General features: G+C 38.1%; 1 protein-coding gene across 1 annotated transcript in view; it reads left to right on the forward strand.

Annotated features, from left to right (window-relative positions):
- Positions 1 to 17,345, forward strand: part of LOC124714903 (transcription elongation regulator 1) — a 255,985-nt gene that overhangs the window by 214,823 nt on the left and 23,817 nt on the right. Inside the window, exon 15 of the mRNA XM_047243059.1 lies at positions 7,414 to 7,626. Coding sequence (XP_047099015.1) covers positions 7,414 to 7,626 — 213 coding nt within the window. The remainder of the gene's footprint in view (positions 1 to 7,413; positions 7,627 to 17,345) is intronic.

Below are 17,345 nucleotides of genomic sequence, written 5' to 3' on the forward strand. Positions count from 1 at the left end.
TTGATACAAATTCGATTAACTATTCGTTGAAGTTTCATTTACTTATGGTCTTAATCATTAATGGAGAATTAAAATTTACTTCTAACAATAAAAAACAGTTGCTTGATAGGTAAAATTCACTTTAGAAGCACTTCCAGCTAGAACACTAAGAAAACAGTAGTTAAATGTATTTGAAAAGATATTTGGAGATATTTCACTAAAGTGAAGGAAGTGAAGACATGTTTAACAGATGCTTTAACCCGCCTTAAAACTTCAGACGAAAGATGGGCTGTGATAGTCCTGCTGTACACTGGTCCAAGTGAAGCCAGTGATGTCACCATTGATGATACGACGTTAGCTCTTCACTTTACCAGACTTTTTTGATGGTTGTACGTGGTGGGCCATAGAGATTCATAGATTAATTGGGGTTTCTTCCTAATGAGTTTTAATGTAGAGTCATTGTTACTTTCTCTTCGTGTTTTATAGAACATTAGAACAATTTTAAACCACCTGTGTCTGGTAAGAAACGTAATTAAAATAACAGGCAAATGAAAATCAGTATTGTTTTTTAAATAGTAGTGTGATTGCTAATCCATGCAAAATTGTGACCATTTGGGTTGGAGGCTATGGCTCCTGCTGTACTGTTTTCAATCAGCAGTACCAAACAAGATCTTTCATTTTCTAATACCACTGAAATAGTGACTCCCCGTGCCCCATAATATATTCAGGGCTGATTTGAGAACATTTTTGCAGACAAGTGACTTTATACTTCATACACTTTCACCTGTGTTAATTTCACTACCAGTTTTTATGCACACTTCACACAGATCACGAACTTGCACGTCCCTGGTGCCTCTTCTTGAGGTGTCAAGTGGTGGCTTATGTCGCTTGAGTGTAAGTTGGCCCTGCATGTATTGGTGTCTATGCTTAATTCTAACAAAGTTCATAGTGATTGGACGGTAGAAACTCGTCACTTCACTGTCCAATTTTATCACATGATTTTATTATTTCTAGTGTTTGTTGGACCACTGTCAGCTCTTGTGGATTTATTATGGATAACTTGCCTAGGAATGGTTATTGCAAAAATACCGTAATTGTTAAATGAAGTCATTTTTTTTTATTTGGCTGTATCTCTAAAAGCTAAGAAAATATGTTTACCAAGAAAATCGCTAAATAATTGTTTTACATTTAAATTGAATGTAATTAATATCCCATTCAACTGAAATCTGAAATATGAAATGATCTGCACAATTTTTCAAGTTGTTTGGGATGTTTTGTTGCTCCAGTAACATACAGTAAATTGCTGCTTGAAGGAAAGAAAACCGTTTTGCGTAATATATGTACAAGTGGTTTGCTAAATGGGTCAAACTGCAGGAAACAAACCCTGAGAGGATAAGTAGAAAAAAAATCATCTGGACTTATAGCGGGAAATGTGTGCAGAGGGAGGTGCACCTACTTGAAGGAAGAGATAAAAGATCTTCCCCAGTGACCTCAGTATCTGCACTAGACTGGTGGTCTGCCAGCTTGGGGTAGACCAGATGACTCTGTGGAACATTCTACATGACAGTTGCCACTATTCTTGTCACATCTAAATTCTTGCAGGCCTCATTATCTATGGACTCGGCTCCACAGCAACAATGTTGGCACTGGTCCCTCACACAGGTGATCATGGCATTGGGATTTCTGTTTTCAACCCTATTCATAAATTATGCAACATTTAGGAGCGGCAGTATCTTCAACCTTCTCAGCACCCACCCATGGGCTACAGAGAATCACCGTGGTGTTGTAACAGTAAATCACCAGCACCATTTCAGTCTCAGTGTATGGGCATGGATTTTTATCAACTGCTTCATGGGCCCAGTAATTCTGCCTTGGTGCCTCACATGTGAAGCAGATCTGCACTTCCTGCAGGTGACTCTGCCTCCCCTGCTGGAAATGTGCCTTTTGTGGTTCAAATGGCTCTGAGCACTATGGGACTCAACTGCTGAGGTCATTAGTCTGCCTTTTGTGGTATGGGAGGTAATGTTTTTGCTACCTGATGGTGCTCCAGCTCATTGGTCTCCTGAGTGTTGAGCTAAAAGATTTTCTAAAATACTGGTGTTCTCATGTGTGTTTTTAATCATTGTAATCTGTTTCTCCAAACATCTTATACGTCTACCTTCAAGCGAGTGTACCTGATGGAAGCAGTTTCCAACCATATGATCTGTTTTTGCTCCTTACCATCTTGGGGGCCATTTCTACACGTACATACTCTGCAAGCCTGTGCAGTGCATGGCAGAAGGTACCCTGTACCACTTCTAATAATTTTCTTTCTTGTTCCACTCGCTAATAGATCAATGGAAAAACACTGGCTGTATGTCTCCTTGTGATTTCTAAATTTTCTCAGTAGTGTACCTCGAAAAGAATGTCGCCTTTCCTCTGGGGATCCCCATTTGGTTTCTTGAAGCATCTCCGTCATGCTACTGCATTGCTCAAATCTACAGTAACAAATGTAGCAGCCCACCTCCTACTTTCTTCGATGTCTTCCTTTAATCCAATCTGGTGCAGATCCCAAACACTCAAGCAGTACTCAAGAACAGGTCGCATTAGTGTCCTATATGTGGTCACCACAATTTTCATGTGCTCATTGCATTTCATACCACTTTGTGTTGTTGTTGTTGTGTGGTCTTCCGTCCAGAGACTGGTTTGATGTGGCTCTCCATGCTACTCTATCCTGTGCAAGCTTCTTCATTTCCTAGTGACTACTGCACCCTACATCCTTCTGAATCTAATTAGTGTATTCATCTCTAGGTCTCCCTCTACAATTATTACCCTCTGCACTGCCCTCCAAAACTAAATTGGTGATCCCTTGATGCCTCGTCCTACCAACCGATCCCTTCTTCTAGACAAGTTGTGCCACAAATTCCTCTTCTCCCCTATTCTATTCAGTACCTCCTCATTATTTACGTGATCTACGCGTCTAATCTTCATCATTCTTCTGTAGCACCACATTTTGAAAGCTTCTATTCTCTTCTTGTCTAAACTATTTATCATCCATGTTTCACATCCATACATGGCAACACTCCATACAAATACTTTGAGAAAAGACTTCCTGACACTTAAATCTATACTTGATGTTAACAAATTTCTCTTCTTCAGACACTCTTTTCTTGCCATTGCCGGTCAACATTTTATATTCTCTCTACTTCGACCTCAATCAGTTATTTTGCTGCCCATATAGCAAAACTCATCTACTACTTTCTCATTTCCTCAGCATCACCTGATTAAGTTAGAATACATTCCATTTTCCTCATTTTGCTTTTGTTGATGTTCGTCTTATATCCTCCTTTCAAGACACTGTCCATTCCATTCAATTGTTCTTCCAGGTCCTTTGCTGTCTCTGTGGTTTGTCGATGACACTGTAATTCTGTCAAAGTTTTAATTTCTTCTCTGTGGATTTTAATTCCTAATCCGAATTTTTCTTTTGTTTCTTTTATTGCTTGCTCAATATACAGATTGAATAACATTGGCAATAGGCTGCAACCCTGTCTCACTCCCTTCTCAACCATTGCTTCCCATTTATGCCCCTTGACTCTTGTTAATTGCCATCTGGTGTCTCTACAAATTGTAAATAGCCTTTCTCTTCCTGCATTTTATCTCTGACATCTTCAGAATGTGGAAGAGAGTATTCCAGTCAACATTGGCAAAATTGCAATGTTATGCCCATGTATTTAAACAATTGACTGTGTCAGGCTGGACACTACTACTGCTGTATTTGAACATTATGGGTTTGTTTTCCCTACTCATTTGCATTAACTGATGTTTTTCTACATTTAGAACTAGGTGCTGTTCATCAAACCAACTAGAAAATTTTTCTAAGTGATCTTGTATTCTCCTGCAGTCACTCAACAATTACATCTTCCCATACACCACAGCATCATCAGCAAACAACTGTAGAGTGCTGCCCAAAATGTCTGACAGATCATTTATGTATACAGAAAATAATAGTGGTCCTATCGCAGTTTCAGGGCATTCTTGACGATACCCTTGCCTCTGATGAACACTCACCTTCAAGGAAAATGTACTGGGCTCTATTACTTAAGAAGTCTTAGAACTACTCACATATCTGGGAACCTATACCATAAGCTGGTATCTTCGCTAACAGTCTGCACTGGGCCACTGTGTCAAATTCTTTTCAGAAATATAGAACTATGGAATCTGCTTGTTGCCCATCATTCACAATTCACTATATATCATGTGAGAAAAGGGCAATCTGAGTATCGCACAAGCAATGCTTTCTGAAACTGGCAGAGGATATGCAGTCTCAGGGGAATTTATTACAGTTGATGTTGGAATATGTTCCAGAATTCTGCAGCAAGCCAGTGTTAAGGATATTGTTCTGTAATTTTGTGGTTCTGTTCTTTTACCATTCTCATATCCAGGTGTCGTAGGCACTTTTTCCTAGTCACTTTGGATTTTGTGTTGAGCGAGAGATTTATGGTAAATGCAAAGTAAATAAGGGCCAGTGCCATAGAGTAAATCCGAAGTGGGATTCCATATGGACCTGTTGACTTGTGTTGCTAATTCTTTACTGTTTTTCTAAACCAAGAATGCTTATTGCTATGTTGTCCATACCTGGGTCTGTGCAGTGGTCAAATGAAAGCATGTTTGCATGATTCTTCTGTATGAATGATTTCTTAAATATGAGATTTAAAGCTCTGGCTTTCCCTTGGATACCTTCTACTACCACACTAGATATGCCAACGAGTAAACGGATGGAAGCCCTAGACACGCTTAGTGGTTTTACTCAGAACCAGAATTTTCTTGTGTTCTCTGCCAGATCTTTTGTTAAGATATGATGGTGGTAGTTGTGTAGGTCATTTACAGAGAGACAAATTTCTACTAACCTTTCCCTGTAATCATTTGCTCACTCTCTTTTGAACCAAGAGTGCAACAACATTTTCCAACTTTTGTTGTTAAACCACAGAGGGTCTTTTCCACCCTTAATCCATGTACTCCAGCACATACTTCTCTAAAACACAATTTACCATCTATATAAACTTCGTAGCCACTGTAATATCATGATCACAACTCCCGTCGCTATACTGGCACCATCCATAAGGTCCAACCTGTTTGTAGCTACAAGGCCTGAAATATTTTCTTTGCATTGGACTGTGACTAGCTGCTCAAGACAGTTTTTGGAGATGATATTAAAGACTGTCTGTCTGTACCCCCTGCAATGAATTAATACATCCCAGTCTGTTTTGTGCAGTTTGCCCCCAAATAGCAAAACCGCTCTCTAGTATTGGATAGGTATCCATCAGGTCCTCGGGCCTTCCTCAGTTACGTGATTTTACAAGCTTTTCTACTTTGTGATAAATTATTTCAATATATACTGTTTACCATTAGTGAGGCAATTGATGTTGCGAGTATAATGTTCCCAAGTGGAACAGCTTTCTAAAACTGAATTCAGTCTTTCATTTGTCATCCTCTATTTCAGTAGCAATATGATTACATACTGAGGTGAGGTGACGAAAGTCATGGGATAGCGATATGGTAACATACAGATGGCACTAATATCGTGTACCCAAGGTATAAAAGGACAGTGCATTGGCAGAGCTGTCATTTTTACTGAGGTGATTCATGTGAAAAGGTTTCTGATGTCATTATGGGCGCATGATGGGAATTAACAAGACTTTGAATGAGGAATGGCAGAGGGAGCTAGATGCATGGACCATTCTGTTTCAGAAATTGTTAGGGAATTCAGTATGCTGATATTCACAGTGTCGAGAGTGTGTTAAGAATACCAAATTTCAGGTAATACCTCTCACTACAGACAGCGCAGTGGCCGATGGCCTTGACTTAACAACTGAGAGCATCGTCGTTTGTGTAGAGTTGTCAGTGCTAACAGCCAAGCAACACTGCTTGAGATCATGATGGAAATCGGTGTGAGTGAACACGAACATATCCATTAAGGCAGCGCAGTGAAATTTGGTGTAAATGGCAACAAGCGATTGCTGTGAGAGTGTCTTTGCTAACAGCACAACATTGCCTGAAGTGGGTCTGCTAAGCTTCTGATCATATTGGTTGTTCCCTAGATGACTGAAAAACTGTGTCCTGATCACGAGTCCCAATTTCAGTTGGTAAGAGATGATGGTAGGGTCCAAGTGTGGTGCAGACCCCATGAGGCCATGGACGAGAGTTGTCAATCAGGCGCTGTGCATGTTCATGGTGGCTCCACAATAGTGTGGGCTGTGTTTACACTGAATAGACTGGATTCTCTGGTCCATCTGAACCAATCATTTGATTGGAAATGGTTATGTTGAGCTACGTGGAGACTATTTGTAGCCATTCATGGATTTCATGTTCCCAAACAACGATGGAATTTTTTGAAAGACAATGCACTGCATCACTTGGCCACAGTTGTTTGCAGTTGGTTTGAAGAACATTTCGGACAGTTACAACAAATGATTTGGCCACCCAGATCGCCCAAAATGAATCCAGTCGAACATTTATAGGACGTAATAGAGGGGTAAGTTTATGCACAAAATCCTGCACTGCCAACACTTCCACAATTAGGGACAGATGTAGAGGCATCAAGGCTACATATTTCTGCAGGGGACTTCCAGCAGCATGTTGATTCCAAGCCATATCAAGTTGCTGCACTACGCTGAGCAAACGGTGGTCCCAATATGATGTCAGGAGGTATTCCACTACTTTTGTCACCTCTGTCTAGAGCAACTTTGTGGGTGATTTTGATCCATATAACTTCTTGTTTTGCTCTTCTGAAGCTCTCTTTGCTTTTGTAACAAATTTCTAATGTGGCTGTTGAACCACAGTGGGTGTTTCCCAACTCTCAAAATTTTGTTTCATACATTTTGTGTTTTGCAGTACTCACAAATTTTATGCACTGATACTCCATTTCTTCATCACCAGAAATGAGAATTTGATGATGTGGAAGATGTTTCTTATTACACTTACTACACAAGAATATTTCATACCTTTCTTAATGTTTCTTTTAACATTTTTTGTAATGGGTATTATTATAGTATAATGTTCATTGATTACTGCTTCTGTGTTAATTAATCTTCAGGCCTGTAATTTAAGAAATCTAAAATGTTGCTGTCGCTGGTAGTTCTCTACCCAACTGGTTGAGGTAACAGTTGGAACAGACATTCAAAACACTCAAACCCATGCCCTGGTAGCAAGCAGCAAACATCAAAGTGAGGAAAAAAAGTCAAGTGTTCAGAAATTAAAGCATCGGTTCTTCACAGTGAATGGAGAAAAACTTCAGTGTTAGACCACAGTCTTGCAGTGTCTGGTACAGGAAACCTTGCACTTCAATTCTGATTTATATTCAAAATCCTAGAGATCATATTACCTTATTCCTTCCTGTTGTCCCGTTTTCTAGTAACTCATGTAATTGCCATTATGTTAACTCTTGTATGTTGGTAGGAGGATGGTGCAGCAGCAGCAACATCAGAAGAGGAGCGTGAAAAAGAAGCGAGGGAGAAAGAAAGACAAGCTAGAGCTGAGGCAAGTCTTCGAGAACGTGAAAAAGAAGTTCAGCGGACATTAGCAACACATCTCAGAGATCGTGACAAGGAACGTGAGCAACATAAGAGAGATGAAGCTGTACAACATTTCAATGCTCTTTTGGCAGATCTTGTGAGTAACATTATTTACCCTTTGTAGTAATGTAGCAGCACAGTGAATTTTGATCGTATCATGTCTATTATTTCCATGTCATGGAAATATTCCTTTAGATCAATAAGTAAGATTTATTTTTGGTATTTGTCTCTGCTTTTAGCAAATTGTCATATTAGAAACATATCTTGATACAATTTGCGACAGTGTATTATTAATCATATTTAAAGGACAGACACACATTAATAAAATGTTCCACTTAAGTCTTCTCTTTTAACATAAACATGTGTTACAGCCGTTCTTTTAGTGACTTTTGGTTGATGTGACATGTTGTTTTGAGCTTTGAGATATTTCTGGAGTTCATCTAATGTGGAGCATTGTAAGAATGCCATGAGCAGTATACTGATTAGTGATTGATTAGTGATTCATCTCTAGAATCCCTTGTAACCACTTCAAGAGTTAAACATTAATGTATTAGCTGTTCTTCTTAAATGGGAGAGAGCTGTGATGAATTCATGTCTAGTTTCACATTTGTGTTGTCAATGGCTTTGAAACAAGCAAGTAGGTAAAACCCAGTTTTGGTGCCCCTCACAGATCTTAGATAGTAAATTTTGTAACATCAGTTAATTACTTTGCTTCACTGCAGTGAGTGGTACATGAAAATAATGCATTTATTTGTTTGGTTGTTTGTTCTCTCCCATTTTATGTTATTTCTTCACAGCAATCGTTGAGAAAATTGTGAGAAATACTGTAAGTCTTAAGTGGATAATTTTGAATATTTGGAAATATTCTTGGTATTCATATTGAATAGTACTGTGTGGCACAAAATGCAATGACTGATAATGTGCACCTGTTGACATCAAAGACAGCAGATATCAGTTTTTGAGGAGGAGGAGGATGTGTAGTTTTTTCAACAAATCTTGTGCACCTCTTCATTTTATTACGAAATAATGGAAGTGGTAGTTAACAGTAAATTTACCACCGTCAGGAGAGTCATACTTGCAAGCCCATTATCTTCTCATATGTTAGTTATTCTTATATTTGGTTGTTGTTGGTTTAGTGCCCCCCCTCCTTTCTGTTGTCCAATGTCATTCTTTTCGCTCATTTGTAACAGCATGCTGTATTTAATATAGCACACTTGTTTCAATTTGGAGGCACTTCTGGGGCACAAATGGTGCTGGAAGTTGTCGCCCACACTTTGAAGGAATGGATAGTGTTCTAACATAAACATGCATAGTGATTGTAGCAGTATTGTGGATTGGAAAAGTTGATGTTTGATGAAGAAAAAAACTGGTCTTACGTTAGGAAAGGCAGCTGGCAGCAGTTAAAGACTATGATGACATGTTTTTTGAAATCTCATGTACATGTCCAATCTTGTTTATGTGCCTTTCACCAACACAACACTTCAGCAGTATGGTGTTTGGTTACTGGTTCATTATTTGTATTCCAACCACTTTTCATTGTCATATTCTCTCTCTCTCTCTCTCTCTCTCTCTCTCTCTCTCTGTGTGTGTGTGTGTGTGTGTGTGTGTGTGTGTGTGTGTGTGTGTGTGTGTGTGTGTGGGGGGGGGGGGGGGGCACTTGTGCATGCTCAGGGGGTGGAGTGCGCCTTTGCCTCTGTACAGGACAGAAAGTGGAGGAAAGTGTGGGGAATAAAAGTTGTTGGGTGAAGCCAAAGCTCAACTGCAGTAAGCAGATTCATGACTATTGGTTCATGCTTCAAAATATGTTTTATCAACCTATCCCTTCTCTTGGCAAATGTACCAGAAGTTTCTTTTTCTTTCCTATTTGATTTCATACCTCCTCATTAGTTATTTAATCTGCCCATCTAGCCTTCAGCACTCTTCCATAACACCACATATCAGAACATTTTATTCCCTTCTTGTCTGAACTGTTGTTGTTGTTGTTGTTGGTGGTGGTGGTGGTCTTCAGTCCAGAGACAGGTTTGATGCAACTCTCCATGCTGCTCTATCCTGTGCAAGCTTTGGCACCTCCAAGTAGCTACTGCAACTACATCCTTCTGAATCTGCTTAGTGTATTAATAATCTCTTGATTCCCTCTAGAATTTTTACCCTCCACACTGCCCTCCAGTATAAATTGGTGATCCCTTGATGCCTCAGAACATGTCCTGCCAACCAATCTCTTCTTCTAGTCAAGTTGTGCCACAAATTACTCTTCTTCACAATTCTATTCAGTACCTCCTCATTGGTTGTGTGATCTACCCATCTAATCTTCAACATTCTTCTGTAGCACCACATTTCAAAAGCTTCTATTCTCTTTTTGTCTAAACTATTTATCGTCCGTGTTTCACTTCCCTACATGGCTACGTTCCATACAAATACTTCCGGAAAAGAGTTCCTGACACTTAAATCTAAACTCGCTGTTAACAAATTTTTCTTCTTCAGAAACGCTTTTCTTGCCATTGCTTTTGTTGTTGTTCATCTTATAGCCTCCTTTCAAGTCACTGTCCAACCTGCTCAACTGCTTTTCCAGGTCCTTTCCTGTCTCTGACTGAATTACAATGTCATTGGCAAACCTCATTTCTTCTCTGTTTGTTTTAATCCCTACTCCAAATTTTTCTTTTGTTTCCTTTATTGGTTGCTTTCAAGATTTATTTTCTGTGCATATAACAAAAAGTTTTCGGACATTGTCAGGAAAATTTAGATTATATTACACATATACAGTAAAATATTTACATTCTTTCATAACATATGGATCAGACACATGTCTGTACACATTATTTTTCAAAAGGGCACTATAAGTAGATTCCTCTATAGTGTAACACAATTTAGCTTCTATTTATAATAGTACAGTACGCATAATACAGTGTATAATTACATTCTTTCATAGCGCTGATAGATCGGAGACATTGTCTATGTACACTGTTTTCCAAGATGGCACTACAACTTAAAGTCCTCTATAGAGTAACACTTCTCTATTAATAATTGCTTCAGTCTACTCTTTAGCATATTTAGATTTACTTTCTTGAGTTCACAGGGTAGTTCATTGTAGAAGATTTCTCTCACTCTGTGTGGGCTGTGGTCTGTTGCCTTTTTATTGGTGACAATTCTATGAAAATTTTCCCCTCCCCTTGTATCATAGTTGTGTACATTATTGTTTCTCATATTAAATTCAGGATTTTGTTTCACGAACATGACTGTCTGCAGTATATACATGGAGTACACCGTAAGAATTTTCTATTTTCTAAAGATGTCTCTACAAGGCTCTTTCTTCTTTACCTTGGCTACCATTCTTACTGCCTTTTTCGTAATCTAAAAAGTCTATCTATATGAACTGCTGATGCCCCACCCCATATCTCAATACCATACTGAAGGTGCAGATGAATTAACCCAAAATATATTTGCATTAAAGTATCGTGGTCCAAGAAGGCTGAGACCCGTTTCAGTAGATACACATTTCTACTTATTTTCTTGCAAATATTATCTACATGTTCTTTTCATGATAAGTGTTCATCAACAATGATGCCCAAAAATTTATGTGAATTTGCATGTGCAAGTCCCAGTGGGGATGTAAATACAGTATCAGTTATGGCAGCATTATAACTGTGGATGAACTTCATTACTACTGTTTTGTCTTTATTTACAAGAAGCTTGTTTGCTGTAAGGTATGAGGACAGAGTATTGAAACTGATCTCGGTACTGTTAGCTGCAGACTGTATATCATTGCCACAGCTGATTAAGGATATGTCATCGGCATAGCTTACAACCATGCAATTTTGGGGTTCAAATAAGTTATTTACATATACAAGGAACAGAAAAGGCCCTAATGTGCTTTCTTGAGGCACGCCACATTGAAGTGTCCTGAAGTTTGATTTGGTTGTTAGGAGCTGCTCGTTATTTTGATAAGTTAGCTTTACACACTGTTTCCTGTTTTTCAAATATGAGGTAAGTAGTTTCAAGGCTAGTCCTCTTCTAGCTTACACAGAAGAATGGTATGATTCACAGTATCAAAGGCTTTACTCATATCTAGGAAAGTACTTATTACTTTGTCACTTTTATCCAGCTTATTTAATATTTCATGTATAAAAAATGCTACTGCTGTTGTAGTAGATCTCCCTTTTCTAAATCCATGTTGTAGGTTGTTTAACAGATTGTGTTTGGTGAAATATGATTCAACTTGATTTAGTATTACTCTCTCTAACAATTTGCCTAGTTCTGAGGTTAATGATATTGGCCTGTAGTTTTTAGTGTCAGTTTTTAATCCCTTTTTATGCACTGGTATAATTTCAGTAATTTTCAAAAGGTCAGGGAATACTGCCATTTCTGAGGGAGGTATTTATCAAGTGAGTCAGGGGTTTCAATAATTCATCCCTGCATTCCTTTAGCAGTTTAGGTGAAATTTCATCCCAACCACAAGACATTTTTGGCTGAAGTGCTGATATGATTGCTAGGACGTCCCTCTCAGTAATGCCGTGGATATAAAAGGACTGGCTAGATTTTCCAAGACTAAAATTTTGTGGCTTGACATGAACTTCATTTGTACCAACTGTACTGAACTTTTGTACAAATTTCTCACACACTTGTTTTGGGTCATTTATTTCGTCACCATTTTCTTTTAATGTTATGTTGCTGTGTTCATAGGAACTCTGTTTCCCACTTTCTTTATGCATTATTTTCCAGGCAGTTTTACTGATACAGTTAGAGTTCCTTATTTCAGAGGTATATTTCTGTGCTTTTAGGTTAGACAAGGACACTCTGTATGTTTTTCTGAGCAGTTTATATTTTGTTGAGAAATATTGTAGTTTAGTACCTCTAAAAAGTATATAGCAATCTTTCATTTTCTCCCTCAGTTCAATAATGTCAGAAGGGAGATAATCGGCTTTATGGTTTACAGCTTTATTTACTTTTTTAACTAAAGGACAAGTTTCATTTAAAGTGTTACTGAATAACTTATAGAAATATTCCCATTTTTCATTCACTTCAGTTGCATTGTACACTGTTTCCCATTTTTCATTCCCTAGTGCCATCTTAACTTTAGAATAATTAAATTTTCTTTTATATATAACTGTATCACTTTCAGTTACATCTATGTTCCCTACATCAATTTCCATAGTAAGGGCTCTGTCATCACAAATGTAGTTTTCTAAGGTGTTTACATTTACTTTCTCTTTTCCTACATTTGTGAGAACATGGTCAATACATGTCTTCGTATTTACATTGACTCTTGTAGGTTCTGAGTTAATTTGTTTAAAGCTATAACACTGTAATACATCCATATAGTGCAAATAGTTAACACTATTATTTAATGAGTATGTTGATGTCTCCAACAAGCAACAAGTGTTCTTTTTATACACTGATGTCCCCTCCAGCAAGTCCTCTAGCAATTTAGAAGCTCTTCTGTGTTACTTCCAGGTGACCTATACAGTGCTGCTATAATAAGGCTGTTGTTTCCATACTTCAGGTTTACTGCTTCAGCCTCAAATACCATTTCAGTACTCAGATCATCTATCCATTTAACTTTTTCACATTTTACATCATTTCTACTATAAATGCCTACCCCACCACTTTTGTGTGTCTTTCTGCAGTACAAGTTTATAAATTTGTAATTTTTTAGCCTGTAACCATATGCTTTCTCTTCCTTGCATAAATGTCTCCAGAAAATACTTTTTTTCCAGAAATGCTTCTCTTGCTGTTGCCAGTCTGCATTCCATGTCCTCTCTTCTCTGGACACTGTTACACGTATTACTGTCCAAATAGCTTCTCTCATCTAGTTCTTGTAATGTCTCTTTTTACTAATGTAATTCCCTCAGCATCATCATATTTGACCACATTACATTACCCTTGTTATACTTCTGTTCTTTCCTTTATTGACAGTAAATAGGAAACACTTCTCTGATATTCTGCAAAATATTATTTGTTTTAGTAGCACAATTACTTCATGTGGTTTTACAAAATGGAAGAGAAGTGTTTCCTATTTAATATTATTCCCATGTTGTGTCAACTAGTGGTGGAAAGTTCAGTTAATGCTTCCTTTATTGCTTGCTTAGTGTACAGATGTAACAAAATAGAGGGTAGACTTAGATTATAATATGAGCAGCTCTGGGGACCAAAATGGTAAGAGTTGAAACAAATGGCAGTTAGCTGATACAGAGGAGTAAAGTTTACAGTTGCTCCACATATCTGAATAATTTTATTCTAATATCCATTTTGTTCTGGATTGCTTTTAACAACTATAATTTTCCATAAACACATAAAAAGAACGAGAAACAGACTATAACACTTGTTGTTGTTGTTGTTGTGGTCTTCAGTCCTGAGACTGGTTTGATGCAGCTCTCCATGCTACTCTATCCTGTGCAAGCTTTTTCATCTCCCAGTACCTACTGCAACCTACATCCTTCTGAATCTGCTTAGTGTATTCATCTCTTGGTCTCCCTCTACGATTTTTACCCTCCACGCTGCCCTCCAATACTAAATTGGTGATCCCTTGATGCCTCAGAACATGTCCTACCAACCGATCCCTTCTTCTGGTCAAGTTGTGCCACAAACTTCTCTTCTCCCCAATCCTATTCAATACTTCCTCATTAGTTATGTGATCTACCCATCTAATCTTCAGCATTCTTCTGTAGCACCACATTTCGAAAGCTTCTATTCTCTTCTTGTCCAAACTATTTATCGTCCATGTTTCACTTCCATACATGGCTACACTCCATACGAATACTTTCAGAAATGACTTCCTGACACTTAAATCAATACTGGATGTTAACAAATTTCTCTTCTTCAGAAACGCTTTCCTTGCCATTGCCAGCCTACATTTTATATCCTCTCTACTTCGACCATCATCAATTATTTTGCTCCCCAAATAGCAAAACTCCTTAACTGCTTTAAGTGCCTCATTTCCTAATCTAATTCCCTCAGCATCACCCGACTTAATTAGGCTACATTCCATTATCCTTGTTTTGCTTTTGTTGATGTTCATCTTATATCCTCCTTTCAAGACACTGTCCATTCCATTCAACTGCTCTTCCAAGTCCTTTGCTGTCTCGGACAGAATTACAATGTCATCGGCGAACCTCAAAGTTTTTATCTCTTCTCCATGAATTTTAATACCTACTCCGAATTTTTCTTTTGTTTCCTTTACTGCTTGCTCAATATACAGATTGAACAACATCGGGGAGAGGCTACAACCCTGTCTTACTCCCTTCCCAACCACTGCTTCCCTTTCATGTCCCTCGACTCTTATAACTGCCATCTGGTTTCTGTACAAATTGTAGATAGCCTTTCGCTCCCTGTATTTTACCCCTGCCACCTTTAGAATTTGAAAGAGAGTATTCCAGTCAACATTGTCAAAAGCTTTCTCTAAGTCTACAAATGCTAGAAACGTAGGTTTGCCTTTCCTTAATCTTTCTTCTAAGATAAGTCGTAAGGTCAGTATTGCCTCACGTGTTCCAGTGTTTCTACGGAATCCAAACTGATCTTCCCCGAGGTTGGCTTCTACTAGTTTTTCCATTCGTCTGTAAAGAATTCGTGTTAGTATTTTGCAGCTGTGACTTATTAAGCTGATAGTTCGGTAATTTTCACATCTGTCAACACCTGCTTTCTTTGGGATTGGAATTATTATATTCTTCTTGAAGTCTGAGGGTATTTCGCCTGTCTCATACATCTTCCTCACCAGATGGTAGAGTTTTGTCAGGACCGGCTCTCCCACGGCCGTCAGTAGTTCCAATGGAATATTGTCTACTCCGGGGGCTTTGTTTCGACTCAGGTCTTTCAGTGCTCTGTCAAACTCTTCACGCAGTATCGTATCTCCCATTTCATCTTCATCTACATCCTCTTCCATTTCCATAATATTGTCCTCAAGTACATCGCCCTTGTATAGACCCTCTATATACTCCTTCCACCTTTCTGCTTTCCCTTCTTTGCTTAGAACTGGGTTTCCATCTGAGCTCTTGATATTCATACAAGTCGTTCTCTTATCTCCAAAGGTCTCTTTAATTTTCCTGTAGGCGGTATCTATCTTACCCCTAGTGAGATAGGCCTCTACATCCTTACATTTGTCCTCTAGCCATCCCTGCTTAGCCATTTTGCACTTCCTGTCGATCTCATTTTTGAGACGTTTGTATTCCTTTTTGCCTGTTTCACTTACTGCATTTTTATATTTTCTCCTTTCATCAATTAAATTCAATATTTCTTCTGTTACCCAAGGATTTCTACTAGCCCTCGTCTTTTTACCTACTTGATCCTCTGCTGCCTTCACTACTTCATCCCTCAAAGCTACCCATTCTTCTTCTACTGTATTTATTTCCCCCATTTCTGTCAATTGCTCCCTTATGCTCTCCCTGAATCTCTGTACCGCCTCTGGTTCTTTCAGTTTATCCAGGTCCCATCTCCTTAAATTCCCACCTTTTTGCAGTTTCTTCAGTTTTAATCTACAGGTCATAACCAATAGATTGTGGTCAGAGTCCACATCTGCCCCTGGAAATGTCTTACAATTTAAAACCTGGTTCCTAAATCTCTGTCTTACCATTATATAATCTATCTGATACCTTTTAGTATCTCCAGGGTTCTTCCATGTATACAACCTTCTTTCATGATTCTTAAACCAAGTGTTAGTTATGATTATGTTGTGCTCTGTGCAAAATTCTACCAGGCGGCTTCCTCTTTCATTTCTGTCCCCCAATCCATATTCACCTACTATGTTTCCTTCTCTCCCTTTTCCTACACTCGAATTCCAGTCACCCATGACTATTAAATTTTCGTCTCCCTTCACAATCTGAATAATTTCTTTTATTTCATCATACATTTCTTCAATGTCTTCGTCATCTGCAGAGCTAGTTGGCATATAACACTTAAATATACAAAAATAAACACTTTCTGTTGTGGAGATACCATTATGTTACCCAGATCACATATGCCAACAACAAAACTTGATAGATAATCATGTGAGATCATTAACATAGTTATGAGAAGACGTAACTGTATAGCTCATTGCTTGAAAGTATTATTACTCATTACTCGCACCACAGATGTGTGCTGAACATATTGGATTTTGTGATGAGAAAAATCTGTGATGAACTGGAGGGACATAATCTAAGAGGGACAGAAGGTCAATACTTTGATAATTTCTGAGAGTCTGGATCCGTCATATTTTATTTGTAGAGTAAGGACTAAGCTTTGCCTCACATGTTTCCTGTTTGTTTACATAGTCATTTTGTCTCACTGATGAATAATGGTGGTGGTCGTGGCGGCGACAACGATTGATGATGATGATGATGATGATGATGATGATGATTGTTCAGAAGTCACCTTGCACTTCCATACATCCCTTAGGTTGACAGCCAGATACATTCTGAACATCAAAGTCACTAACTTCCCAAAATTTGTTGAACATTTATCTCATTTCTCTCACCTGTTTTCTCAAAATATTTAATAGGACAGTGGTGGTGGTGGTGGTTAGGTCCTAAATCATTTTTATCTGCAGTTTCTTCAGAACAAGATACATGCTCCTTGCTTGTATTACACCTTTTCTGCTTAAACTTCCATTGTGAGGTGCATCTAAACCTTTTCTAAGGAGACTTCTTTCATCTGTTCTTCTGCCTCTTCATAACAGGCATTTGAGACGGTGACAGACTGATATTAAGGCCAATTCAAAATACTTCGTAAATTACTTGAATAGCGACAAAGGTTATTATTACAATCATCTATATTATTATTATTATTATTATTATTATTATTATTATTATTATTTTTTGTATGAATATAAATGAAGAAATATACACATGT

Source organism: Schistocerca piceifrons, chromosome 1 (genome assembly GCF_021461385.2).
Source record: "Schistocerca piceifrons isolate TAMUIC-IGC-003096 chromosome 1, iqSchPice1.1, whole genome shotgun sequence".
Classification (NCBI taxonomy): domain Eukaryota; kingdom Metazoa; phylum Arthropoda; class Insecta; order Orthoptera; family Acrididae; genus Schistocerca; species Schistocerca piceifrons.